Here is a 26,622-nt window from a genome sequence, read left to right on the forward strand (position 1 = left end):
ATGTGAAGGATAGAGTGGGTTGCCTAAGTTGGAAACAGAGGCTCAAGGTCACCTGTGACAGCTTTCCAGCTTAGGAAGCTGGCTGAAGCCCACTGCAGCTGTCCTGCAGGGCTTCCTTTCTTCTCATCTGAAAGTCCTCTGCACGAAGGCCACTAGGCCAGAAAGGGACGCCTTTGCTCACTTCTATCATAAGAGTTAAAAGCAAATTGGACCGTCTTCAAAGTGCCAAACTGGGTTTTCTGCAGTAGAGCCATAGGTTCACAGCCTATTCTCATTTCTGACTCTCAGGACAGAATGAAGTCTGCCTTCTGAGGAAACTGAGTCCATAAAGAGTGACTGGCTCAAGTGTGCCTTGGCAGAGTTGGAAGTGTAGCATTCTTGGCATACAGTGCACTCTAAGTTTAACCTTTTACCAAAAGTCCCATACATGTTAGCTAAACACTGTACCAGTGAGCTGTCTCCTTAACAGGAGTGTTGCATTGCATGTGGGTAAAAGGAAGGTAACTGTATTTTAAACACATGCCTTTTGCTGAATTTCTGATTCAACAGTTGCACAAGGCACCCACTATGTGACATAACATAGTAGGTGCTGAGGATTTAAGTAAAAAGAGAAAAGGCTCTGTCCCTCTGGTGCTTACTATGTAATAAGGAACACAGAGTACTCAAGGCCACCATTTGGTAAGGCCCCATACCCTTCTCTGTGAGTGAGTAGATCACCGGAGACTGCAGTCTTAAGCTGGAAAGAGACGCAGGCTCTTGTCTATCAAGACTTAGTGTTGTGTATTGTAGATATTGTATATTTTTAGATATTATATCTATGCATATATGCATATTATAGATATGATACATATTATATCCATGCATATATGTGCAGGTTGTAGATATAATATTAATACACTATAACAATATATACAATGATGCTATATAATTATATTATACTATTATGTATTATATATGTATATATATATATATGTTGTAGATGAAATTATTATATCTGAACTTCAGTTTTCAGTTGGAATAGAAAAATATTTTTTTTTTTTTTTTTTTTTTTTTTTTTTTTTTTTTTTTTCCATTTTTTATTAGGTATTTAGCTCATTTACATTTCCAATGCTATACCAAAAGTCCCCCTTACCCACCCACCCCCACTCCCCTACCCACCCACTCCCCCCCTTTGGCCCTGGCGTTCCCCTGTACCGGGGCACACAAAGTCTGCGTGTCCAATGGGCCTCTCTTTCCAGTGATGGCCGACTAGGCCATCTTTTGATACATATGCAGCTAGAGTCAAGAGCTCAGGGGTACTGGTTAGTTCATAATGTTGTTCCACCTATAGGGTTGAAGATCCCTTTAGCTCCTTGGGTACTTTCTCTAGCTCCTCCATTGGGAGCCCTGTGATCCATCCATTAGCTGACTGTGAGCATCCACTTCTGTGTTTGCTAGGCCCCGGCATAGTCTCACAAGAGACAGCTACATCTGGGTCCTTTCGATAAAATCTTGCTAGTATATGCAATGGTGTCAGCGTTTGGATGCTGATTATGGGGTGGATCCCTGGATATGGCAGTCTCTACATGATCCATCCTTTAATCTCAGCTCCAAACTTTGTTTCTGTAACTCCTTCCATGGGTGTTTTGTTCCCACTTCTAAGGAGGGGCATAGTGTCCACACTTCAGTCTTCATTTTTCTTGAGTTTCATGTGTTTAGGAAATTGTATCTTATATCGTGGGTATCCTAGGTTTTGGGCTAGTATCCACTTATCAGTGAGTACATATTGTGTGAGTTCCTTTGTGATTGTGTTACCTCACTCAGGATGATGCTCTCCAGGTCCATCCATTTGGCTAGGAATTTCATAAATTCATTCTTTTTAATAGCTGAGTAGTACTCCATTGTGTAGATGTACCACATTTTCTGTATCCATTCCTCTGTTGAGGGGCATCTGGGTTCTTTCCAGTTTCTGGCTATTATAAATAAGGCTGCTATGAACATAGTGGAGCATGTGTCCTTCTTACCAGTTGGGGCTTCTTCTGGATATATGCCCAGGAGAGGTATTGCTGGATCCTCCGGTAGTACTATGTCCAATTTTCTGAGGAACCGCCAGACTGATTTCCAGAGTGGTTGTACAAGCCTGCAATCCCACCAACAATGGAGGAGTGTTCCTCTTTCTCCACATCCTCGCCAGCATCTGCTGTCACCTGAATTTTTGATCTTAGCCATTCTCACTGGTGTGAGGTGGAATCTCAGGGTTGTTTTGATTTGCATTTCCCTGATGATTAAGGATGTTGAACATTTTTTCAGGTGCTTCTCTGCCATTCGGTATTCCTCAGGTAAGAATTCTTTGTTCAGTTCTGAGCCCCATTTTTTAAGGGGGTTATTTGATTTTCTGAGGTCCACCTTCTTGAGTTCTTTATATATGTTGGATATTAGTCCCCTATCTGATTTAGGATAGGTAAAGATCCTTTCCCAGTCTGTTGGTGGTCTTTTTGTCTTATAGACAGTGTCTTTTGCCTTGCAGAAACTTTGGAGTTTCATTAGGTCCCATTTGTCAATTCTCGATCTTACAGCACAAGCCATTGCTGTTCTGTTCAGGAATTTTTCCCCTGTGCCCATATCTTCAAGGCTTTTCCCCACTTTCTCCTCTATAAGTTTCAGTGTCTCTGGTTTTATGTGAAGTTCCTTGATCCACTTAGATTTGACCTTAGTACAAGGAGATAAGTATGGATCGATTCGCATTCTTCTACATGATAACAACCAGTTGTGCCAGCACCAATTGTTGAAAATGCTGTCTTTCTTCCACTGGATGGTTTTGGCTCCCTTGTCGAAGATCAAGTGACCATAGGTGTGTGGGTTCATTTCTGGGTCTTCAATTCTATTCCATTGGTCCACTTGTCTGTCTCTATACCAGTACCATGCAGTTTTTATCACAATTGCTCTGTAGTAAAGCTTTAGGTCAGGCATGGTGATTCCACCAGAGGTTCTTTTATCCTTGAGAAGAGTTTTTGCTATCCTCGGTTTTTTGTTATTCCAGATGAATTTGCAAATTGCTCCTTCTAATTCGTTGAAGAATTGAGTTGGAATTTTAATGGGGATTGCATTGAATCTGTAGATTGCTTTTGGCAAGATAGCCATTTTTACAATGTTGGTCCTGCCAATCCATGAGCATGGGAGATCTTTCCATCTTCTGAGATCTTCTTTAATTTCTTTCTTCAGGGACTTGAAGTTTTTATCATACAGATCTTTCACTTCCTTCGTTAGAGTCACGCCGAGATATTTTATATTATTTGTGGCTATTGAGAAGGGTGTTGTTTCCCTAATTTCTTTCTCAGCCTGTTTATTCTTTGTGTAGAGAAAGGCCATTGACTTGTTTGAGTTAATTTTATATCCAGCTACTTCACCGAAGCTGTTTATCAGGTTTAGGAGTTCTCTGTTGGAATTTTTAGGGTCACTTATATATACTATCATATCATCTGCAAAAAGTGATATTTTGACTTCCTCTTTTCCAATTTGTATCCCCTTGATCTCCTTTTGTTGTCGAATTGCTCTGGCTAATACTTCAAGTACTATGTTGAAAAGGTAGGGAGAAAGTGGGCAGCCTTGTCTAGTCCCTGATTTTAGTGGGATTGCTTCCAGCTTCTCTCCATTTACTTTGATGTTGGCTACTGGTTTGCTGTAGATTGCTTTTATCATGTTTAGGTATTGGCCTTGAATTCCTGATCTTTCCAGAACTTTTATCATGAATGGGTGTTGGATCTTGTCAAATGCTTTTTCTGCATCTAACGAGATGATCATGTGGTTTTTGTCTTTGAGTTTGTTTATATAATGGATTACATTGATGGATTTTCGTATATTAAACCATCCCTGCATCCCTGGAATAAAACCTACTTGGTCAGGATGGATGATTGCTTTAATGTGTTCTTGGATTCGGTTAGCGAGAATTTTATTAAGGATTTTTGCATCGATGTTCATAAGAGAAATTGGTCTGAAGTTCTCTATCTTTGTTGGATCTTTCTGTGGTTTAGGTATCAGAGTAATAGTGGCTTCATAAAATGAGTTGGGTAGAATACCTTCTACTTCTATCTTGTGAAAAAGTTTGTGCAGAACTGGAGTTAGATCTTCTTTGAAGGTCTGATAGAACTCTGCACTAAACCCGTCTGGTCCTGGGCTTTTTTTGGCTGGGAGACTATTAATAACTGCTTCTATTTCTTTAGGGGATATGGGACTGTTTAGAAGGTCAACTTGATCCTGATTCAACTTTGGTACCTGGTATCTGTCCAGAAATTTGTCCATTTCGTCCAGGTTTTCCAGTTTTGTTGAGTATAGCCTTTTGTAGAAGGATCTGATGGTGTTTTGGATTTCTTCAGGATCTGTTGTTATGTCTCCCTTTTCATTTCTGATTTTGTTAATTAGGATTTTGTCCCTGTGCCCTTTAGTGAGTCTAGCTAAGGGTTTATCTATCTTGTTGATTTTCTCAAAGAACCAACTCCTCGTTTGGTTAATTCTTTGAATAGTTCTTCTTGTTTCCACTTGGTTGATTTCACCCCTGAGTTTGATTATTTCCTGCCGTCTACTCCTCTTGGGTGAATTTGCTTCCTTTTTTTCTAGAGCTTTTAGATGTGTTGTCAAGCTGCTAGTATGTGCTCTCTCCCGTTTTTTCTTGAAGGCACTCATAGCTATGAGTTTCCCTCTTAGAAATGCTTTCATTGTGTCCCAAAGGTTTGGGTACGTTGTGGCTTCATTTTCATTAAACTCTAAAAAGTCTTTAATTTCTTTCTTTATTCCTTCCTTGACCAAGGTATCATTGAGAAGAGTGTTGTTCAGTTTCCATGTGAATGTTGGCTTTCTGTTATTTATTTTGTTATTGAAGATCAGCCTTAGTGCATGGTGATCTGATAGGATACATGGGACAATTTCAATATTTTTGAATCTGTTGAGGCCTGATTTGTGACCTATTATGTGGTCAATTTTGGAGAAGGTACCATGAGGTGCTGAGAAGAAGGTATATCCTTTTGTTTTAGGGTAAAATGTTCTGTAGATATCTGTCAGATCCATTTGTTTCATCACTTCTGTTAGTTTCAGTGTGTCCCTGTTTAGTTTCTGTTTCCATGATCTGTCCATTGGTGAAAGTGGTGTGTTGAAGTCTCCCACTATTATTGTGTGAGGCGCAATGTGTGCTTTGAGCTTTACTAAGGTTTCTTTAGTGAATGTGGCTGCTCTTGTATTTGGAGCATAGATATTCAGAATTGAGAGTTCCTCTTGGAGGATTTTACCTTTGATGAGAATGAAGTGTCCCTCTTTGTCTTTTTTGATGACTTTGGGTTGGAAGTCAATCTTATCAGATATTAGGATGGCTACTCCTGCTTGTTTCTTCATACCATTTGCTTGGAAAATTGTTTTCCAGCCTTTCATTCTGAGGTAGTGTCTATCTTTTTCTCTGAGATGAGTTTCCTGTAAGCAGCAAAATGTTGGGTCTTGTTTGTGTAGCCAGTTTGTTAGTCTATGTCTTTTTATTGGCGAGTTGAGACCATTGATGTTAAGAGATATTAAGGAAAAGTAATTGTTGCTTCCTGTTATTTTAGTTGTTAAAGGTGGCATTCTGTTCTTGTGGCTGTCTTCTTTTAGGTTTGTTGAGGGATTACCTTCTTGTTTTTTCTAGGGCGTTGTTCCCGTTCTTGTATTGGTTTTTTTCTGTTATTATCCTTTGAAGGGCTGGATTCGTGGAGAGATAATGCGTGAATTTGGTTTTGTCGTGGAATACTTTGGTTTCTCCCTCTATGATAATTGAGAGTTTGGCTGGGTATAGTAGCCTGGGCTGCAGTTTGTGTTCTCTTAGTGTCTGTATAACATCTGTCCAGGCTCTTCTGGCTTTCATAGTCTCTGGTGAAAAATCTGGTGTAATTCTGATAGGCTTGCCTTTATATGTTACTTGACCTTTTTCCCTTACTGCTTTTAGTATTCTATCTTTATTTAGTGCATTTGATGTTCTGATTATTATGTGTCGGGAGGAATTTCTTTTCTGGTCCAGTCTATTTGGAGTTCTGTAGGCTTCTTGTATGTTCATGGGCATCTCTTTCTTTAGATTTGGGAAGTTTTCTTCAATAATTTTGTTGAAGATGTTTGCTGGACCTTTGAGTTGAAAATCTTCATTCTCATCCACTCCTATTATCCGTACGTTTGGTCTTCTTATTGTGTCCTGGATTTCCTGGATATTTTGAGTTAGGATCTTTTTGCATTTTCCATTTTCTTTGATTGTTGTGCCGATGTTCTCTATGGAATCTTCTGCACCTGAGATTCTCTCTTCCATCTCTTGTATTCTGTTGCTGATGCTCAAATCTATGGTTCCAGATTTCTTTCCTAGGGTTTCTATCTCTAGTGTTGCCTCGCTTTGAGTTTTCTTTATTGTGTCTACTTCCCTTTTTAGGTCTAGTATGGTTTTGTTCATTTCCATCACCTGTTTGTATGTTTTTTCCTCTTTTTCTGTAAGGACTTCTACCTGTTTGATTGTGTTTTCCTGTTTTTCTTTAAGGACTTGTAACTCTTTAGCAGTGTTCTCCTGTATTTCTTTAAGTGATTTATTAAAGTCCTTCTTGATGTCCTCTACCATCATCATGAGATATGCTTTTAAATCTAGGTCTAGGTTCTCAGGTGTGTTGGGGTTCCCTGGACTGGGCGAAGTGGGTGTGCTGGGTTCTGGTGATGGTGAGTGGTCTTGGTTCCTGTTAGTAAGATTCCTCCGTTTACCTTTCGCCATCTGGTAATCTCTGGAGTTAGTAGTTATAGTTGACTCTGTTTAGAGATTGTTCTTCTGGTGATTCTGTTACCGTCTCTCAGCAGACCTGGGAGACAGATTCTCTCCTCTGAGTTTCAGTGCTCAGAGCACTCTCTGCTGGCAAGCTCTCTTACAGGGAAGGTGCGCAGATATCTTGTATTTGGACCTCCTCCTGGCCGAAGAAGAAGGCCCAAAACAGGACCTTTCTCAGACACTGTGTTGCTTTGGCAGTTCCCAGGTGGTACAGACTCTCACCTAAGCAGACTAAATTCCTAAGTTCCTTGGAGTCCCGGGACCAAGATGGCGACCGCTGCTGCTGTGGCTTAGGTCGCCTCCCCAGCCGGGCGGGCACCTGTCCTCTGGTCCGGAAGGTGGCCGGCTGTCCCCGGCCCACACAGGGTGCTGCCTCAGCGCCTCTGTGCTTCTGCCTGTTCCAGAAGCTGTCAGGTTCTCTGGCGCACCCTCTCACCTGTTCAGACTAATTCCCTAAGTTCGGCGGGTCCCGGACCAAGATGGCGACCGCTGCTGCTGTGGCTTAGGTCGCCTCCCCAGCCGGGCGGGCACCTGTCCTCTGGTCCGGAAGGTGGCCGGCTGTCCCCGGCCCACACAGGGTGCTGCCTCAGCGCCTCTGTGCTTCTGCCTGTTCCAGAAGCTGTCAGGTTCTCTGGCGCACCCTCTCACCTGTTCAGACTAATTTCCTAAGTTCGGCGGGTCCCGGACCAAGATGGCGACCGCTGCTGCTGTGGCTTAGGCCGCCTCCCCAGCCGGGTGGGCACCTGTCCTCTGGTCCGGAAGGTGGCCGGCTGTCCCCGGCCCACACAGGGTGCTGCCTCAGCGCCTCTGTGCTTCCGCCTGTTCCAGAAGCTGTCAGGTTCTCTGGCGCACCCTCTCACCTGTTCAGACTAATTTCCTAAGTTCGGCGGGTCCCGGACCAAGATGGCGACCGCTGCTGCTGTGGCTTAGGTCGCCTCCCCAGCCGGGCGGGCACCTTTCCTCCGGTCCGGAAGGTGGCCGGCTGTCCCCGGCCCACACAGGGTGCTGCCTCAGCCCCTCTGTGCTTCTGCCTGTTCCAGAGGCTGTCAGGTTCTCTGGCGCACCCTCTCACCTGTTCAGACTAATTCCCTAAGTTCGGCGGGTCCCGGACCAAGATCGGAATAGAAAAATATTATTAATTCTGTCAGGGTACTAGGGCCATTAAATGAGATAGTTGCTTAAATTTCAGCTTGGATTAAGGCTCATGTTGAAAGTTCTATACATAAAGTCTTCCTACTCTTCTCTTCAGCATAGAAACTCATTTCCTCTCTGGTACATCCTCAAAGAATGACTCCATGAGAAAACGTAAATGTGGGAAAACTCTGCTAATTAATATCAAAGTCCACCATTGACCTGATAGCTTTCTGGGGCTCAATGTGGAATGGAAGATTCTCTTCCTTAGCAGGACTTCTTCTCTGACCTTGTCTGAGGAATTCAAAACCCTCTTGCATACCTCTACCTGAAGAATGTCACATAGCCTTAGTAAGATTACTAGATCATTTTCCTTTCTCCTGATAAGAACATGTTCAGTTAGCATATGAGATTCCTGAATTGCTTCTCTATGCTAATGAGGCATTTCTATACCCTAAGACATCAGCCTGTGGCCTTTACCCATCCTAGATGTTCCTACCTCCAGTCCCCCAAATTATATAATCCCTGAATCACCCCAAGTAAAGTTGATCTTACTCCCTGCAGCAGGTTCTGGTGTGGTCATTTACCTTACATACTCACAGGGCTTCCACCCTCCCTCTCCCCCCAATGTGTTCTCTTTGCTTCCATTGCCCTCATGGACTGATGTCAGCCGACAGACATCCCAGGGGCAGGGGAGAGTCACAGGTGTATCTGTGTAATGGTCATTGGGGGGAAGTAAGACTTTGGGACAGAGGAGTAAGGAAGGGACACAGTAGACAGGAGGAAAAGAAACCGACATGATCTCAAACAAGACTCTTTCTGGAAAGTGGGTCATGAATAAGTTGGGGTGGCAGTTTTTGAAGAGGAACCCAGATGACCTGTCTGTTGCTGGGGGGAAACTGTGACTACAGAAATTCGCCAAGACAGTATGTTTATCAGAAAGCTGTGCTCTTTTCTAGTCTAATCAAGCCTTGACATTTGAATTTCGATCTAATTTGGGGGAAATAACTTTTCAGATTCTCATCATATAGTACTTGTTCAATATGAATAGAAATAATCACTTTGCTCGGTGATTAGCATGCCCAATAATAACTATAGACTCTTCATTTTTTTTTAACTTTCAGATAAATGTCAAATACCTGAATTTAATCCCCCCTTTCTTAAGAAGTATTAACAAGTGAGAAATGTGGCTAAGGGGAGAGAGGAGCAGAGTAGTGATGGGAACAACGAGAGGATTCCAGATTTACCCAGGAGAGTATTCCCAGGGGTGGTTTTCAAACACTGCTGGGGAAAGTTATTAACACCAACTTCATATGAAGAACAGAAGCAAGTGAATGTGTTCTTTCTAGAAATGTTTGCAACTTGCTTCAGAATGAATGGCTGTCCATTGCAAAAAAGAGTCTCTCATGATCATGTGATTCCATAGCCTGCGACATCCATCTGCCCTCAGAGACTACTTGGCAGCCTGGCTAAATGGAGAGTCAGGAGTCAAGTGTTCGAGTCTATTTACCTAGCAGAGCTTCAGCTTCTCCCATTCTTAAGTAAGCTTGCCAAACTCACCTCAGAAAGGAAGTGTGAGATGCCACTAGCATCAGCATCTAGTGTCAAGGACATGAGCCTCCACAATTCACTTTCTTCCCCCTTTCAACCAGAATCAGCATCTAGACTCCCAAGTCCTCCCCTCCCAAGAAAAGGTATCTGTTTTGCTCTTTACAGGTCAATGCACAAAGCTAATGGAGTCACTTAAAGAGAACCACATAGATTGCTTTGGTATTATTTTATCAGAATAGCCAACCCTGAGCATTCAGTATTCTAGATATTGAGTTGAGGCCTGGGACGCCTGTTCCTTTTTTGAAGGGAAATGGAGGAACAGTGGATCTGGGGGAAGGGGAGGTGATGGGGGTACTGAGAAGAGGGAAGGTAGGGGAAATGTCAGTCAACTTCCAATGTATAAAAGTAGAATAAAAATAAGAGAGATAATCCATAATCGATTTGAAACAATTACTCCTATGAAAGGATCATTAAACTTTATCATTACATGTATTAAGAAAGAAAGAAAGAAAGAAAGAAAGAAAGAAAGAAAGAAAGAAAGGAAGAAAGAAAGAAAGAGTCACAGCCAGCATTCTCCATAGTCCTTTTCTGTTTATTCCAGGCCTATCTTTTGGGAAACATGTAGCTAATTGTGTGAGTCAGATGGTATACCACACAAATCACATTAGAAAATTACTCTCTTGAATGTAACACAAGTCTCCAGGCCCAGCTGTAAGGGGCTCCTGGGAAGGCTTGCTTCTTCGCATCTTGAGAACGGAACTTAAAATTTGGATTGTTTTTTTTCTGTTCTGATCTACACTTCATTGCATACTTTAATCACTAGTGGTTAGATGTGTCAATGGAGCCTTAAGATAAGACTGATGGTTGAATTTATTTACCTTTAAAGTTCTTCAGTTATTGATACTTTTGCAACATAGTTGCTTTTTCTGGAAAGTTCTTATTATAATATCTAAAAGTCTATTAATGAGTTACTGCCCTGAAGTGAGTTACAGAAATTCTATATAACTGGAAAGGCAAAGCTGATAATGGGTCAGGAAGCAAAGGGAATGAGACTCCTTTTGCCTTTTGTAATAATTGAGTGATTCCGCCACAGGCTTAGGCATATTCTGTGGTTGTATTACATGGCTTTCTGTAGCCACAATAAATGTCCATGGCTAGGTACCTTCAATGAAAAGAGATTTATTTAGCACACAGATTTGGAGCCAGAGGTCCATCATTGGGAAGCTCCATATGTTTGAAGTCTGTTGAAGGCTTCTTTGAAGGTATCACAACACAGGCAGTACATGATGAGTGAGGAAGGCAAGGAAGTCAAGGCCAGTGATGTTACGTTTTATAGCTCACGAGTGGAAAGGAACTAACCGCAGTTCCAGAAGAGCTGTATGAATGCTTCCTGAGGGCAGCACCCCAGCTACCCAACCACATTGCACTAGAATTCACTTCTTAAAGTTTACATTACTTAAAACACACCACACGGAGGGCCAAGCTTACAACACACAAGTGAAAGAGAGCAATGCACTCAACCTGTATCCAAAGTGTAGGCAGTTCTAAGTGGAATCTTTTAGTACAACCATGCAGTGGATAACACAGACAAGTGGTTGGCTTTCTTGAGTATGCCCTTCTGGTGGATTCACAGCTCTAATGTAGAACTCCGTAGCTGAAGTGTTCCACAAATATGGTCATAGAACCACAGAGCTGCAGCATACACGACTGTACCGTGAAACAACTTCCTAGTAGTTCATATACCCACAGCACTCATTTATTGGAAGTTTGCTGGTGCACTCATGAAATTGGGATCCATTAACAACCTCTGATCTTTTTAACCAAGGTGCACAATTTGTACAGTGTGCACTATTTAAAAATACTGATACAACATTGGCTAATATGACAGATGTATGTAAGAATAAAGGTTACATGTGTTTCTTTTTGTTTCCTCTGACTTTCTTCCTGATTTAATTCTTTGACCTTTTTTATTACTGATTCTATTTGAAAGTTCAGATTAGTATTTCTAGATGCACCTATGTACTTTCTAGGTGTAGTTCTTGACATAGTCCGCAGTCTTGACCAGAGCAATGTTGTACCTAAAGTATGACTGCCCCAAATCTATCCAGCTGCTGCCGCAAGTCCGTGGGAACTAGAGTCACTTGGCAGTGAGAGCTGAGGATCAGTGCTTTGTCTTTTATAGGTACTGAAGTTTTTTCCTTGAGTGTTAGATCAAAGCAAGACAAGAGCTCAGTTGCTGCAGCTGTTTTATTATTATTATGAATGTTACTGACATCTTTCATCTGTGAAAGATTTTCTAATTTCCCATGTCTACCCACATCCTCTGGAGACGAAGGCAAAGCAGCTTATTGTCCATAACAAGAGAAGTATCTTCCCTGAGCTGAGATTGCTCTGTGCCCTTGTCTATGAGAATCTGGCAGCTTAGGCCAAAGAGGTCTTGCTATGTAAGTCAGGTATTGCACACATGAAACATGGTTTGATCTTTGGAGGAGAGGTAAAGAATGCAGATCTCTCCCTCCCCTGGAGAATGCTACCCTTTCCTCCATACAAACATATGCACATACAAAGCATTACATATACATCTCAGTTGGCTCTGAACTAATATCATTGGATCCTTAAAGGGGTCTGAAAAATCATCTTTGGCCTACTCTGTATTGTGGTACCTGTGCCAGGTCGCACAAAATGAAAATAAAATCCAAATGACATTTTAAAAAGAAAGGTGAAATACATTTCCCCGCCTTTCCCGCTAAACCTCTTACCTGCTTAAGAATTTCAGCAGCCGTCTCGTGCGAACAATCAAATATCACATAGAACTCCTTGCCTTTCTTCATCTCCTTGAGCAGAGGTTTGGCATCCTTATTGCCAGAGGGAAGCTGGCGGATTTTGATTTTGATGTTGTATCTGGAGGGAGCTTTGATGAGCTCTTGCAGACGAATTAGACCTGGAAAATGACATCCAATCATGCACAGGATGGATATGTGTTGTTTATTGCCATTTACAGTCAAAGGCAGATCATTCCCAAAATGCATCAAGCAGCCACCAACCTAAAGGTTACACTATTGACTTCCTATTTGTCATTGTTCCTGCTCTGGTAGATTGCAGTGATATTTTCCATTTGTGAGTGTGTGTGACTTGGAAGCACAATGTTTCCAAGGGCATTTGAATTTTTGCTTTGTTTTTTTAGCATACAGTTGTCCTCTCCACATTACAGTCAACACTGTACGTCTTAAGCATATCAAATCTGTGACTATGAAACTTCAAGAAACAAAAACTTGCTTGAAGTTTCTAGAGGTACTCAATGAACCAGCATCTGCTATCATCTTTTGAAACATATTTTAACAAACTGTATTCCTGTGAATGTGTGTGTGTGTGCGCACACATGGGCATGTACGTGGACCGGCAGCAGCAGGGACCAGAAGATGGCATTAGGTCCCCTGGACATGGGGTTACTGACAGTTGTGTGCTGACTGATATGAAGGCTGAGAACTGAACTCTGATCCTCTTCAGGAGCAGGAAACACTCTTTTCTAAAGTGCCTATCAGTCTCTCCCGTCCCGACACCTGTGACCTTTAAAAAGCTTAATGTATCCCAGGGACTTCTCAGGGTTGCTACCTTGTGCACACTTATCATCAAATACTTATTTGTAGCATAGTGTTTACCAGCTAATTGGTTGGTTTGACTTGTAAAATCTTTTGGTGCTGGCCCAATAAACTATTTGTAAAAGGCTCATTATATCTCTTGCTAATGTGTTTGAAAATTATGTTGGTTAATCCCTTATTTGATTAACATGTGCTATAGGATTTTTGGTGTGTGTGATAACGGAAGCAGATATGTGATGTCAAATATAACTGCTGACAGTTGCAACAAAGTGTACACAGCCTAAATTGAAGCAATCTTCGCTTTCCCACAGGTTGGGTTGAGTTGCGCTTTTCTCTAATAGAAGTTCATTGCTGGGTAAGATGTAGAGCCATAGAAAAGCTCCATTGCCTGACCCTGATATTAACTGCTGTTGGCTAGATGGCATGATGTTGCCCGCCCCCCCTCCCCACCCACAAGGCCTCCTCTCTTATTGGAAAATTGACTTTTTAAAAAAGAAAAAAAAAGTATGCCGTTGGGTGCCTTCCAGATTTGTTAGCCAGAAGTAATCAACAGAGAATATTAAACTTTATGAGTGTTCAGATGGAAATTGTATGGAAATTGTGCTATGCATGATACAGGATGCCACATGGATTCTAGGCATGAGATATTTGCTTCTTTCCCTGTTATTTTTTTTATTACCCCCCGCTCAGTAGTTCCATTTATTTCAGCTTACGTTGGAAAGGCTTCCCCGGACCAGGAATGAGGTTTGATTCTGAAGTGCGGACAGTTCATCATGACACTATTTTCAGAGTTAAATTGAGGTGAGAAGAGGGAGAGGGTTGTAGAACTCTGTCAGGAGTGGGCAAGCTCTCCACGTTTCCCTCTCTTTTCATAGAAATCAAAATTAGAGCAACAGTCTTCCTGGGCTCTCAATGCTTTTAATTCTGTCAAGAATCAAAACTGAAACACTCCCTCTTTCTTTTAACTTATTCGGTGTCTCTTTCTGAACCACTGCCAAGTGCTAAGAATGAGGTGTGTGTGTGTGTGTGTGTGTGTGTGTGTGTGTGTGTAGGGGGATGGAGCACTCAAGTGTTTATTATTTGTCGTATGACTTAAGCCTCGGAGCAGCACTACAAAGCAAGTTATCATGTTTATTATTTCAGATATGGAAACCAAGGCCCAGAGCAATTAAATAACTTACTCAGGCCTACAAGGATCGCTAGCAGGAGCCATAGATTAAAACTATTTGTGAGTCTAATGCTCCATCTTTCCGCGTCTCTGCCCTGACTTATAAATACAGGTTATTGGTGCTGAGGGAACACAGAAGCTTTAAATGGTTTGATGAGCAGGAGAAACAGAAGCAGGGGCTGAGTTTCCTCTCTCCTTTTCTTCCTGCTTCCTGCTCTGATGCCGCGATTGCTTTTTCATTCTCTCTTTTTGTCCCTTTTGAGAACGTGAGCATGACTACCTAGGAGAGCTCGGTGTGGCCTTTAAGTAAAATGGGGAAACCGTTTTCAAGCACATTTCCTATGCTGCAGGGAGCTCCTTCTTTGTTCTCTGCTGAATGGAATGCCAACCCTGAAGGGCATCTTCCTCCCTCCCAGGACCCTGCTGGCATTTAAAGTTGACAGGCACCAGTTTCCACTTCATTCATTCACATTCAAGAGAAAATGGTTCTCGGATGCTCATTAGATCTAAAGCCTATTATATATATATATATATATATATATATATATATATATATATATATATATATATATATATATATGCAAGACAAACACATACTGTTTCAAGTCCTTTAAGGCTCCGAGGATGTTTTCATCCTGGGAAGTACCAGCAGGTGTGTGGAATATCAGTTGTCACTTGATTTCATACATAAAGAATGGCCTGTGACCACTTTAGGCCAGAATAACTTGCTGGAGGTGACAATTCCATAGCAGGCTCAGGCCTTAGAGCCAAGTCTGCCTTCTTATGCCCAACAGGGTTCTTTCCCTGAAGTCAGAGACCCTGCCAGAGTTTTGTACTTCACAACAACCACTTGGCCTGCAGTGAGCACCTACTTTCACAATAGTCTCAGAAAAGAAAGATTTTCATGCCACAGAGGAAGAAGAGTAGCAGATGGGCACAAACAGTCAATTTCTAACTGGGATAATTTTCTCTTTATGAAAAGCTTGTCACTAAGCTTGGAAATGAGAAACTCCTCCCTCATTGTAGGTGTGCTGGCTTTTGGGGAAGGAGGGATATGTAGAGTTAAAAGTTTCCAGATCTCAGGCGTGAGAAGGGCAGTGACTTTGCACCTGCCTTCCCAGAGCAATAGCTGGCCAAGTCCTTCTGCCTTCCTAAGCGAAGGATGCAGAATTTGCAACTCTAAAGGGCTTTTTCTCAGTTGTTCACAAGAGAGAAAATTTTACTGAAAGCTTTCCTTTATATTTGCATTTTGCAACAATCCATCAATCATTTCACATGTCACTGTAATGACCAGTCAAAAAAATTTGTTAAACAAATAAATAAACTTTAGGGAAAGGAAACTGATTTAAGAGCACCCCCCAGCTTTCTGACCTCCTCATTTGGATGTCTGCTCTGATCAAGTGACCAAACCCAGCCAAGAGTGTGTGGATGGTGGCTGCTCTACTGGAATCTGGTAGTTTTCTAGCAGATGAGGTAGAGGCATTTTAGATGGAAACATAGATCAGGGGTGGGCCAAGCAGATCCAAGTAAGTGGCAGATAAAACTCTGATCTCATCTCGACTCTCCATAAACATCAATGTCACAGATGAGAAAGGAAGGCTCAGGACCAGAGGAGACTAAAGAGATGTCACAACAAAATACAATGAATGCTGCTGGGGCAACTAGGGGAAGAGAGTTCTCCATGAATGTGTCTGCTTGACAGTATTGTATCATGGCTAAGTGTCCCACATCTGATGGATGGTGGTGTGGCTATAACAAAGAAAGTCTGCTTATAAAGCAGGCACATAATGTACTAGTGAGCAAAAAAAGTCAGGATATCTACAAGGTTCTTTCCAGTGTTTCCATAGAGATAGTAGGTTTTATCTTACACCCTTTCATCAGGCTGGAGATTGAACCCAGAGCTTTGATCTCTTTACATTGAAACAGAGATTAAATTGTAGTGGGCTGTATAGCCTAGGATGACCCAGAGCTTCTGATCTTCCTGTCTCAGCTTCTCAAGTGAGGCTTAGTGGAGGGCACCACCATGCCCCACTTGGGAGTTATATCTATGTTGAAAGAATGAGAGAAGACTAAAGTGAATTTGGTCAGTGAGCAATGGCTGTTGCATCTGGATGAGACTGTGGAAGAGTTTATAGTGCTCCTTTTGATATGTTCCTTCACGTTCCAAGACAGTCCTCAGGGCTATGAGGTAATACCATGAGTGCTTCCTCCAGTCTCCATCCTCAGGCATGCGATTAGAAACCCACAACTGTGAAAGTGCTTTAGAGAAAAGCCAATTGGTTTCCTATGAATGTGAGCTAGGCTGCATATACAGATAACAACATTAAAAAAAAAGTCTATGTGGCCAGTTCTAAACACATTGGTTGCCTTCTCTGTGTGCTTAAGTATGACCCAGAAAAATGCTGATCTGCAAATATCAAGGAGCTGTGGCATGAGGTAGAGCATATGGGGAAAAGAGAAAGAAGCGCCTTCTATTTGCAGTGATGCGTAAAGACGCTCTGTGTCCTGAAATAATCACAGACCTTCCATTCTGTTTACACTGCCCCTCTTTTACAGTAGGCTGTGTGCCTCGTAAATAGCTTGCTAAGCCTAGAATCCGCTTTGGAAGTGTACAGGTGTGGAAGCTATTTCACAGACAGGAAAGTGAGGCACAGGGAGGTTAATTGTCTAGACCAACCCTGAGAATGTCACAGATGCCAGAAATTGGAAGGGACTTTAAAGGTCAAAGCCCTACTCTGCTTGATGCAGGGGTCCCCTCACACTGCCGTAGGGAACCTATCGCTTTGAGAGATTCTCTCACTCAGTCTAATCTACTCCTGGGTAGCTTTCATTCTATTTAATGTGTCTCAGTTCAAAAGGAAAGTAGCTCCGTTTTCTTGAGTCTTAATCCAATTCCCTGTTCATTAAACCGTACGAGTTGGGTTTGACGATGTGCAGAGGAGAGTAATAAACCACTGAGACCCGAAAGATCAGATCATACATTTTAAATGTTAATTTTGTCTTCATTTGCACTTAGAAACATGCAAAATGGCATTTCACAAATGTGTGGATATATTAATATACCCACATCTAATAGGCTTCTTAAGGGCATGTATGTATAAATTGGGAATCTTCCAGAGGGAAGGAAAAGTCGGAGCTAAGAAGTGAAAATGTGAGACAGGAACTACCTTGGGAAGTGCAGCGTGTCTTAGTGCAAATCTTTAGAATATGGTTTTTCAAAATTACAACAACAAAAACAACAACAACAACAAAAGTAAGTTTGAGGCATTCCCTAAAGAGAATGTGTGTTTCTTGATCACAAAGAAATTCATGACGGAATTTAACCCAAATACTTTCAGATTTACTATAGTGCAGTAAACTCCAGCAATATATGCTGGTTCTGAATTCTGCATATTATGTATGGTAGCTAAAAGCAATGTCACTTGCATGTAAAAACCTAAAAGCTGGTTTCCTGAGCAGAATTCTAAAAATTTGCTGAGTTCTGGACAGGTTGCTGGAACTGGATATATGAACGCTTTATGTCAAGGATGAGAAAAAAGCAAGAAGTGTACATGTTTGCCTTGTTAGGTCCAGGTAGTGAGGACCCTCTGTCCCTCTGTGACTTCAGTGGGAACCATGGGTAGGCATATAGTAAGGGTGATTGGATCAGTATTGATTTTCTAACAGCACCATGGGCTAAGTTATACACAGCAAAAGATCCACTACTCTTTCCATGACACTGACTGTACAGAATCCCCTTCATTTCTGCTGGTATTCTATGTGGAAATGCTAAAGAATTTACTGGACATTAAAAAACTTAAGTCACCATTTGAATACAGTCCTAAGAGCAGATATTTCACCCATTCACAGGATGGTTGGGATATTATATGGTTTAGCTCCGATTTTCAAGGGTACACGACATGTTGGCATTCAAGGATCTAGTTGCTATTTTTGTGCTTGTATTTCTCCATAGGCTCTCTTGGGATTTATTCTTTTCAGTCACTGACTTCTCTTTGTAAATTAATCTCATTTCAAATTCAGCCTTGTTGAATGTATATGTATATGCTAGAATTTGATTCAGGCACAAAGATTAATGAAACTATGAAGTTTGCAGGAAGAAGAAAGGGACTGGAAATATTGCATTAACTGAATTAACCCAGACCTAGAAACACCAGTGCGGTGCACTCTGTCTCATATGCAAATCCAACTTCAGGTCTTTATATGGGTATGCTCATGTGGGAGAAAGTGTCAGCAATGCTCTGTAAACTAGAGAGAAACCTGTTAGAAGCACAGAGGATGCTTTCAAGGACAGTGGGGAAGGCAATAGAATATATGTGTCATGAGGGTAGGTGAAATGGCTCAGCAGGTAAAACAAGGCTGGCTTTGCAAGCCCGAACACCCAATTCCCAATCCCTAGAACCACTGACCTGTACACAAGCGCACACACACACACTGGCGCGCACACACACACACACACACACACACACAAACACACACACACACACACACAAACAGAGAGAGAGAGAGAGAGAGAGAGAGAGAGAGAGAGAAAGACTGAGACACAGAGAGATAGAGACATAAAGAGAGTCAGAGAGACATACAGAAAGACACAGACAGATCATAAATAAAAATATATTAAAATACAAAGATTTGCATGTGACATGAAAGGGAAAGACTGGGACTGAAAGGCATAAGGAGACAGAGGACCATGAAGCTGGGATTCAGGGGAGGATGGTCAACAAACAGAAAGCCTGTATGGGAATGACATGACAAAACCTGTTACTTTGTATACTGATAGGATTGTTCACTGTTCTGTTGCCGTAAAGGCAAAACAACTCTTAGAAAAGAAAGCATTTAATTGGGGGTTTCTTACAGTTTGAGAGAGTCAATCTACTATTTATTATCATCATGCTGGCAAACATGGGGCTAGAAAAGTAGCGGACAGTTATATCCTGATCTGGAGGCAGTAGGAAGAGAGTGAGAGAGCAAGTGAGTGGGGGAGGGGGGAGTGAGACTCTGGGGGATCAGGCATGGGATTTTGAAATTTCAAATGTCACAAACTCACAGTGACACTCCTCTTCCAACATGAATCCACCTCCTCTGTCGAAGCCCAACATCCTAATATTTCCCAACACTTCATCAACTGAGGACGAAGTATTCAAGAAAATGGGTCTATGGGGTACACTCTCATTCAAACCGCCAGAGTGATTTAACATACCCTTGCCATAAGATGTTAAGACTGTGTGTGATAAAATTACCGGTGACGATTGCAGGCTGCTGGGCATCTCGTGTGGATGTGATGGATACAGAAGATAATGAAACCATAACCTAACAAACCAAGGAATAAACAGCAACAAAAGACCTCTCAGGAGCCCTGTGCCATGAGTCCAGGGCTGGGTTGACTGTCAGTGCCTTACTGCCTTAAGGACTCAGTGCTTTGCATTCACAGTGGCATACAAAATCCAGGTTGCTTTCCTTAAATCCAGACCCTGCTAGTCACAACTCTGCTTGCTGTCTCTATGGGCCTAAAATTCAGATTTAGCACATCCATGCCCAAGGACTTGATATCTGTGATGCTTAGTTTCTGATGTCGACATGCCACAACCTAAAGCCACCTGAAGAGAGAATCTCAGTTGAGGAATCATGTAGAAGAGGATGACCCATGGCATGTCTTTGGGGGATTGTTTTGATGATTAGTGGAGATGGGAAGACCCAGCCTGAGTATGGAAATGTCAATCCATGGGCTGGGTTCTGAATTACATGAGTGAAGGATGCAGACAACTTACATTCATTCATCTCTCTCTGTGTCTCTGTGTCTGTGTATGTCTCTCTCTCTGTCTCTCTCTGTGTCTCTCTCTGTCTCTCTGTCTCTGTCTCTGTCTCTGTCTCTGTCTCTGTCTCTCTCTCTCTCTATCTCTCTCTCTCTCTTTGTCTTTCTTTCTCTGTCTCTCTCTCTCTCTGACTTCCTGCCTTGGCCCCCTAGCAATAATGAATTGTTAGAGACTGTAATCTGGAACTGTAAGCTAAACAAATCTTTTTCCTTTTCCTTCACTAAGTTTCCTTCAGGAAATTTAGCCACAGCATCAGACAGGAAAGTAGGACATTATCTATTTGTCTTCCTACATGTTAGCAGCACTCAACCCTTTACAACTCAGATGGTGGCAACTCTGTCCTTTGGCTCCTGTCAAAGCTGAAGAGACTAACTTTTACTCCCCTCCCCATCTCCCGACCTCCACTATCTCAAGATATTATTATCATTCTAGATTTTTTTTTTCAAACCCACAGGTATGAGAAGTCATAGCATGCCTTGCCTTTACGATAGCATTAATAGTTCCTAAGACAGATCATAGATTTCCTGCCTTAAAATTTTAAAAATAAGCTTACCATATGGCATTTGTCTCATGTCAAAGGAATGCAGTATGTTTTCCTTGACATATGACTCGACTGAAATGCCAGCCAAACTTTGTTACTTTAGGAGAGCTATGGGAGTTCACTCAGTTCCTGTTGCGTTAGTCCACTGAGGCAAACGTCTGCAACCTGAGATTCTCAGAGTTTTATACTTCAAAGTCAGTGTCATGCTGGCACGAAAATACTGATGCGCACATAAGACAGCTTTTAAAAGCTGTCAAAGCAGGGGGGAATGACAAGTTGGGGTTACCCATGATGGATGCTGCTTACACAGCTTTCTCAAAGACTTCTCACTCTTTGATCCATCATTCAAGCACACCCCACACTACAGTGTAAATGGGAGCAAGAGAAGTGGCATACAGGAGAGACATGCAAATGGGAACCACACTCAGACATTCAGAGTGTTAGGCCTGTTCAGCCTCTGACCTGCTCCCGGTGCTTGGCTCTCTCTTACCCCAATGCTAGCACCTCCATTTCCTGGCTTGATTTCTGTCGGAACAATGTGGCTCCTACAGTTGTCATGACCACTGTCACCTACATAGAGTGCTTTAGCAATACAACAACCTCCATTAATATATTGTTGATTTGATCCTCTTCAATACCTTCTCCAATGACTTTCCATTTCACACAGAGCACTAATTCTCCCAGGGGTCTCTAGTACCCCAGCATGGGCTTCATCAGTTTCTCTTCCTTGCCTTGTCTACCACCAATCTTCTCTAACTCAGTTCCAATTACATTTACTTCTTCCTGAGCTCTATAATGCATAAGACATGCTTTCTCCAACACTAGCAGCTAGCTTAGCTGGAGCCCTCTGGTACTATATAACTCACCTCCTCACCAGTCTCAACATTTTGCTCAAAGCTCACTATTGCAAGGTGATGTGACATGGTTCCAAACACTGGAAATTTCACTCCAGCTTCCCTACTCTGCTGCTCTTTTTCTCTTCCACATAGTTTATCATGTGTGAAACAAAAACCATATCACTTTGTTGAGGGTGAATGATAGGCTGTTCTTTAGGTTACCATAGAAAATAAACATGCGAAGTCAGTGTTTTCTATTTTATTTTGGGCCACGAGTGAATGACAAGTGCCTGGGACAATCTACAAAACACAGTAAATACTCAGTGTATATCCAGACAGAATGGAACAACACAATTAAATATTAAAAAAAAACTGTTCTCATCAGATGGAATCAAGAGGGTACGGTGCAGTATGATTTTGAGTCCTGCAGGAAGTAGTCTACTTACCCCTGGAAACTAAATCTTGTCTTATACAGGGCAGTGAGGAGTCCATGACAAGAACTCTACTGTCTGTGGCCAAGAGAGAAGGTTTTAAAACAGTAAGAAATGCTCTTCCAGTCCTATTGGCTGGTCAGAAACCCAGAAACCAGAGCTGTTCCCCTTAATTCTTCATAAGTGTTTAGCCAAGCTTCATTGCATGGCCCTGCTCTGGAGATATGTAGATCCCAATGGTGGCCTCCTTTCTCCAAAGTCTCCTCCTTTTGTCTTTTGCAGCTGAAACATTCCGACACTTAAACTTCACTCATATACCCTGCACTTGAACATTCTTATTGACCACACGTGAACAATGGCCAGGACAACTGAGCAGTAGAAAGAAGATCTAAGCACAAGGTAAGCCAGAGACTAGAGAAAGCATATATGAAACCACCCCTCTACTGTTGCTGCATATGTTTTGGGGTAGGGACTAAATCCTGTGCTTAATGAAGTCTAAAATAATGATCTAAAAACCCTTACTCATATATTAAAATTCTTTAAGATATGAAAGACTTTTTCAAAAATCTTAACTGTGTATAGGTAGATTGTGTGTATATGTGTGTGTGTGCACGCGCGCGAGTTGTATCTGCTTAATATATGCATGTGTGTGTGCTGGTGCATGGACCCATGCACACACAGGATGCATGGAGGAAGATGTCAGGTGTCCTCCTTTATCACTTGCCACCTTACTCTCTTGAGATGCATCTTTAACTGAAGCTACAGTGAGACTGGTGACCAAAACACCAAGCTAGGCTCCTGTTTCTACTCCTGCCACATTGTGCTGTGGTTAGAAGCACCATGGTGTCATGCTTGGATTCTTATGGGTGCTTGGACCTGAGGTCCTCAGCCCTGCACAACATTTTTCTCCACTTAAGTATCTCTCTAGCTCCTGTGTTTGGGAAAATTTTAATGATGCATTAATTCTTGAGATGCCATTGTAGGGCTATTTTACCTCAAGGTCTTCTCACCAGCTGTTCCTGGTAGAATTTTCTATCTAGGTATCTATCTGCATTGCTTGGTCATTTTCCTTCTTTTGGAGTTTTACCTAAATATTTAGTATAAGTACTACCCAGATATCCTTATATAAATTTATAAATCTCCTCCCTGTCCAGTCCCTCAAACATCATTAACTGCTTTTGCTTTTTTTCATAACATTTGCTACTATTTGTATATGAAATATTTACTTTTGTGTTTTGTTTAGATAAACAGGCTGGAGAATTCAAAAGGTCAGAGATATTTTTACTTGAGCTTTGGAATATTTTTGCTATTAGTAAGTGCTTATAACAAGGATGTCCATCATTGAAAAGACACTCTTCTATCATTCTGTCTCCCTACCTACATTGTGTATGCATGTGTGTGTGTGTGTTAGAGAGAGAGAGACAGACAGAGACAGAGAGACAGAGACAGAAACAGAGAGAGACAGAGACAGAAACAGAGACAGAGAAAGAAACAGAAAGACAGAGAAAGAAACAGAGAGAAAGAAAGACAGAAAGACAGACAGATGGAGAGAGAGGAGGAGAGGGAGGGAGAGACATTTATTTATATTTTCATACTTGTCTTCATTTTAGACATTACCCAACGAAAGCAATTGCCTTTTTATGACAAAGCCAACAACTTGTAGTTGGGAAAGGGAGCCAGTTAGAGCACACTCAGAGGAACCATGGACTATGCATGCTCTGTTGCCTTGCTCGGTGTCCCCAGTATCTCCTGAACATTACCATATCTGTCTGGATATGAGTATTAAGCTCATTTACTGAAAGGAAGTTTAAATAGAATTGAGAGGGACTGTTAGGGTCAAACTCTAACATGGTGGTCTTGAGTTAGTCACAAATGGAAGCCTAGGCATGAGTGTGGTTTCCTCATTGAAATGTAGATTAGCACTTGCTTGCTTGGAGCTGTAGGTGTTTGCCTAACCAAGTGTAATGGAACGCTGAAATACTCTCTGGCCTCCAACTTCATGTTTCCTTGTTTAAAAAAGAAAATCATTCTTACAATGTCATTGGTTTAAAGGAAGCAGCAACAGTTTTAGTCATTAGTGCCCAGTGACAGTGTTGGGGCTTAGACCCATGACATCACAAAATGTAACACCGTTTAGCCCTAAGTTCCTTGAATGGGAAGAGAAGAGGTTGGAAGGTTTCAGGAACAAGGAGGATTTTCTACATTTCTACCACCATCTTGTCCTCCAACTCTCTCTCTCTCTCTCTCTCTCTCTCTCTCTCTCTCTCTCTCTCTCTCTCTCTCTTTCTCTCACTCCCTCTCCCATACTGTGAGATTTGATGGTGAGATTCTTCACAATGGCAACCCGAGACACTCATTCTTTCCTTTGTCCCTTGAAGAGTCGGTCCAGAAAGTTCTCCCACCTATGCCACGAAAAAGGAACACAGCACTGTGTCCTGATTTAGGTTACTCCATGTCACACAAAATAGTAATTTTCAGCCTGTGCTATGCTCTGAGTGATTCCATTATTATAAAACAGCAGTTTGCAACCATACTGAGTATAATGTTGGCGTGGAACACCTCTGTACCTTGCTTGTATGAATAAGCTACCAACAATCCAGAATGAGCCAGGAGACAGAATGTTGTTAAGGTGGTTTTGCACAGGCAAAATCACCATTTATGACTTTATCAATTTAATATTAAGTCAGGAACACATGGATGCATTAGTGTTTTAAATTCTTCTATAAAAATGGTCAGGACTGAGACCTTAGCACACTTAACAACCAGTGGAATGTAGAGGCAATTCAACTCATATAAAAGAAGAGACATTTAATCCTTTAGTGCAGTGACATCCACCACCCTCTCATAAGACCATATGATGCATATGTAACATTATCAACAAATAATGAACCCCCAATTCTCTGCCCAGGGCTTCAGTTTGTGACAAGGCTTTGCTTGAAACAGCTCCCTGAAGTATTCATTTACCTGGACCCAGCCCTGGCTTTAAGAACATCTCTGTGCATGTTTAAAGCTGTGTGGCTTAGTTCTGTAATATCTAATCCCAGTAATGGTCCTCTTGGCATCTCTATCAGCACTGTGCCTGTGCCTTCAGCAAGTCCCTTTCAAACCCTGCAGCCTTTAAACCCTCCCAGTGACATTCTGTAGTATTTATATAAAGGGGAATATGATCTAAAAGCTAATATTAGCGATGGGAATTGCACCAAAAGACCCTGTGATTGCCAATGTCCACTACCAAGTAAAATTAGTAGTCTTCAATGTACTAAAGTCAGCATAATTGATGTAGTTTCTTTGATTATTATAAAAATGCAAGCATGATTATTTCTGACACAGCTCATTCACTTCAGAAAACTGGTCTTGTAGTTGGCTCTTCTGATTCCTATCAATATCAAATCTCCATTTTGGCTGTTCACATTTCTACACAGGTGTCCATCCTTCATTCAAATTAAGTATAAAAATAGACAGAGCTTTAAGGATGGGAACAATAGCTTAGTGGTAGAAGAGTTGCCTGCTAAGTGCAGTGCCCCTGTAACACACATACCTTCTCATATACATATACATATATATACACATACACATACACACACACACACATATATATATATATATGCATGCATGCATGCATGTTTACATAGATACATACATGCATGCATTCATTTATGTATGCATACATAAAATGAAGCTTAGGGTTCCCGAATCTTTTAACATGTCTTTTAAAGGATATTGACATTATGTGAAAATATGGTTAAGTAAAGCCATTATTCCTTTCTGTTATAATTATGTTTATATGTGATGGTTGTTAGTTGTGACTTTTGTGATGATAAGGAAAGGCGCTAGCCACTTTTGTCCTACACTGATGAAAATTTGTTAAGCAAACTAAGATGGTCTCCTGGAAAAATTCACAGAGGATAAGGGGAAGAGTGATGAAGATGGATTTGACGAACAGACAACTGTGAAAGAGGAGCTATCCAGCTTCATAGGCGTGGCTAAGCCTCAGCCTTTATGCATGTTTAGTCCTTCCTCCCATTTTTTTCCCCTTCCTTCCTTTCTTTCTCCTCCTCCTTTCTTGTGCATCTTTATATTTGATATCAGGGTAGAGGCTCAGGATCAAGTCTAGCCAAGCATTTATGCCTTTATAAATAAAATTTTATTGCCATATACCGTGTCTACTCATCTACATATTATACATGAACACTTAGCAAAGTAGTTGTGTCCAAGAACATATGACCGTGATACTGTGCTGTGCGTTTTGCTGTTTATGTAAAGAGTTTGTTGGCATAAGTGGCAGGGCTACATTTGGCTGAACTAGGTCTTGAGAAAGCAGAAAGGGCTGAATAGACTTCATGCTGCATTTGGTATTCCTCTTCCCGGCTTTCTGCTGTGTGTTAAGGGAAAGAAGCCAGTCTTCCGCAGGGATCTAATGAACCAGAGAGAGGTCCTGTGAACAGCAAGTTCTCAGGATGTCTCGAATCACCACAGCGTGTGAGATTGGGAGATAAGAAAGTGATGTGAGCACCCGGGGACAAGGAAGGGAAGAGACGGAGCACGCCAAAACTTTGCTCTTTCTACAGGCGCTCTAGAGCCCTTCTACACTTTAACTTGTAGGGGACCTCTGCTTGCAAGCATTGAGTCAATTGAATTTTGTCCTTAGAGACTTGCATGCTGCTCCCATTGACTTCGATGGGAGTAATGGGGCATTTTGTCCCACGACATCTGTGCTGGCTTCAGGCTATTTAACAAACTCCTACTAAACAAATCCCACTAAAGT

The 26,622-nt window shown here is 41.7% G+C and overlaps 1 protein-coding gene across 13 annotated transcripts in view; it reads right to left on the reverse strand.

Moving 5' to 3' along the window:
* The window catches only part of Grik1 (glutamate receptor, ionotropic, kainate 1), a 394,963-nt gene that overhangs the window by 126,023 nt on the left and 242,318 nt on the right, over positions 1-26,622 (reverse strand). For all 13 annotated transcript variants that reach the window (XR_384929.4, XR_384930.4, NM_010348.4 and 10 more), the window contains one exon: positions 12,232-12,413. Coding sequence is in view for 11 of the 13 variants with exons in the window: in NM_010348.4 (NP_034478.2) it covers positions 12,232-12,413 (182 nt within the window). In the remaining 2 variants the exon portion in view is untranslated. The remainder of the gene's footprint in view (positions 1-12,231; positions 12,414-26,622) is intronic.

This window comes from Mus musculus, chromosome 16 (assembly GCF_000001635.26).
Source record: "Mus musculus strain C57BL/6J chromosome 16, GRCm38.p6 C57BL/6J".
Taxonomy (NCBI): domain Eukaryota; kingdom Metazoa; phylum Chordata; class Mammalia; order Rodentia; family Muridae; genus Mus; species Mus musculus.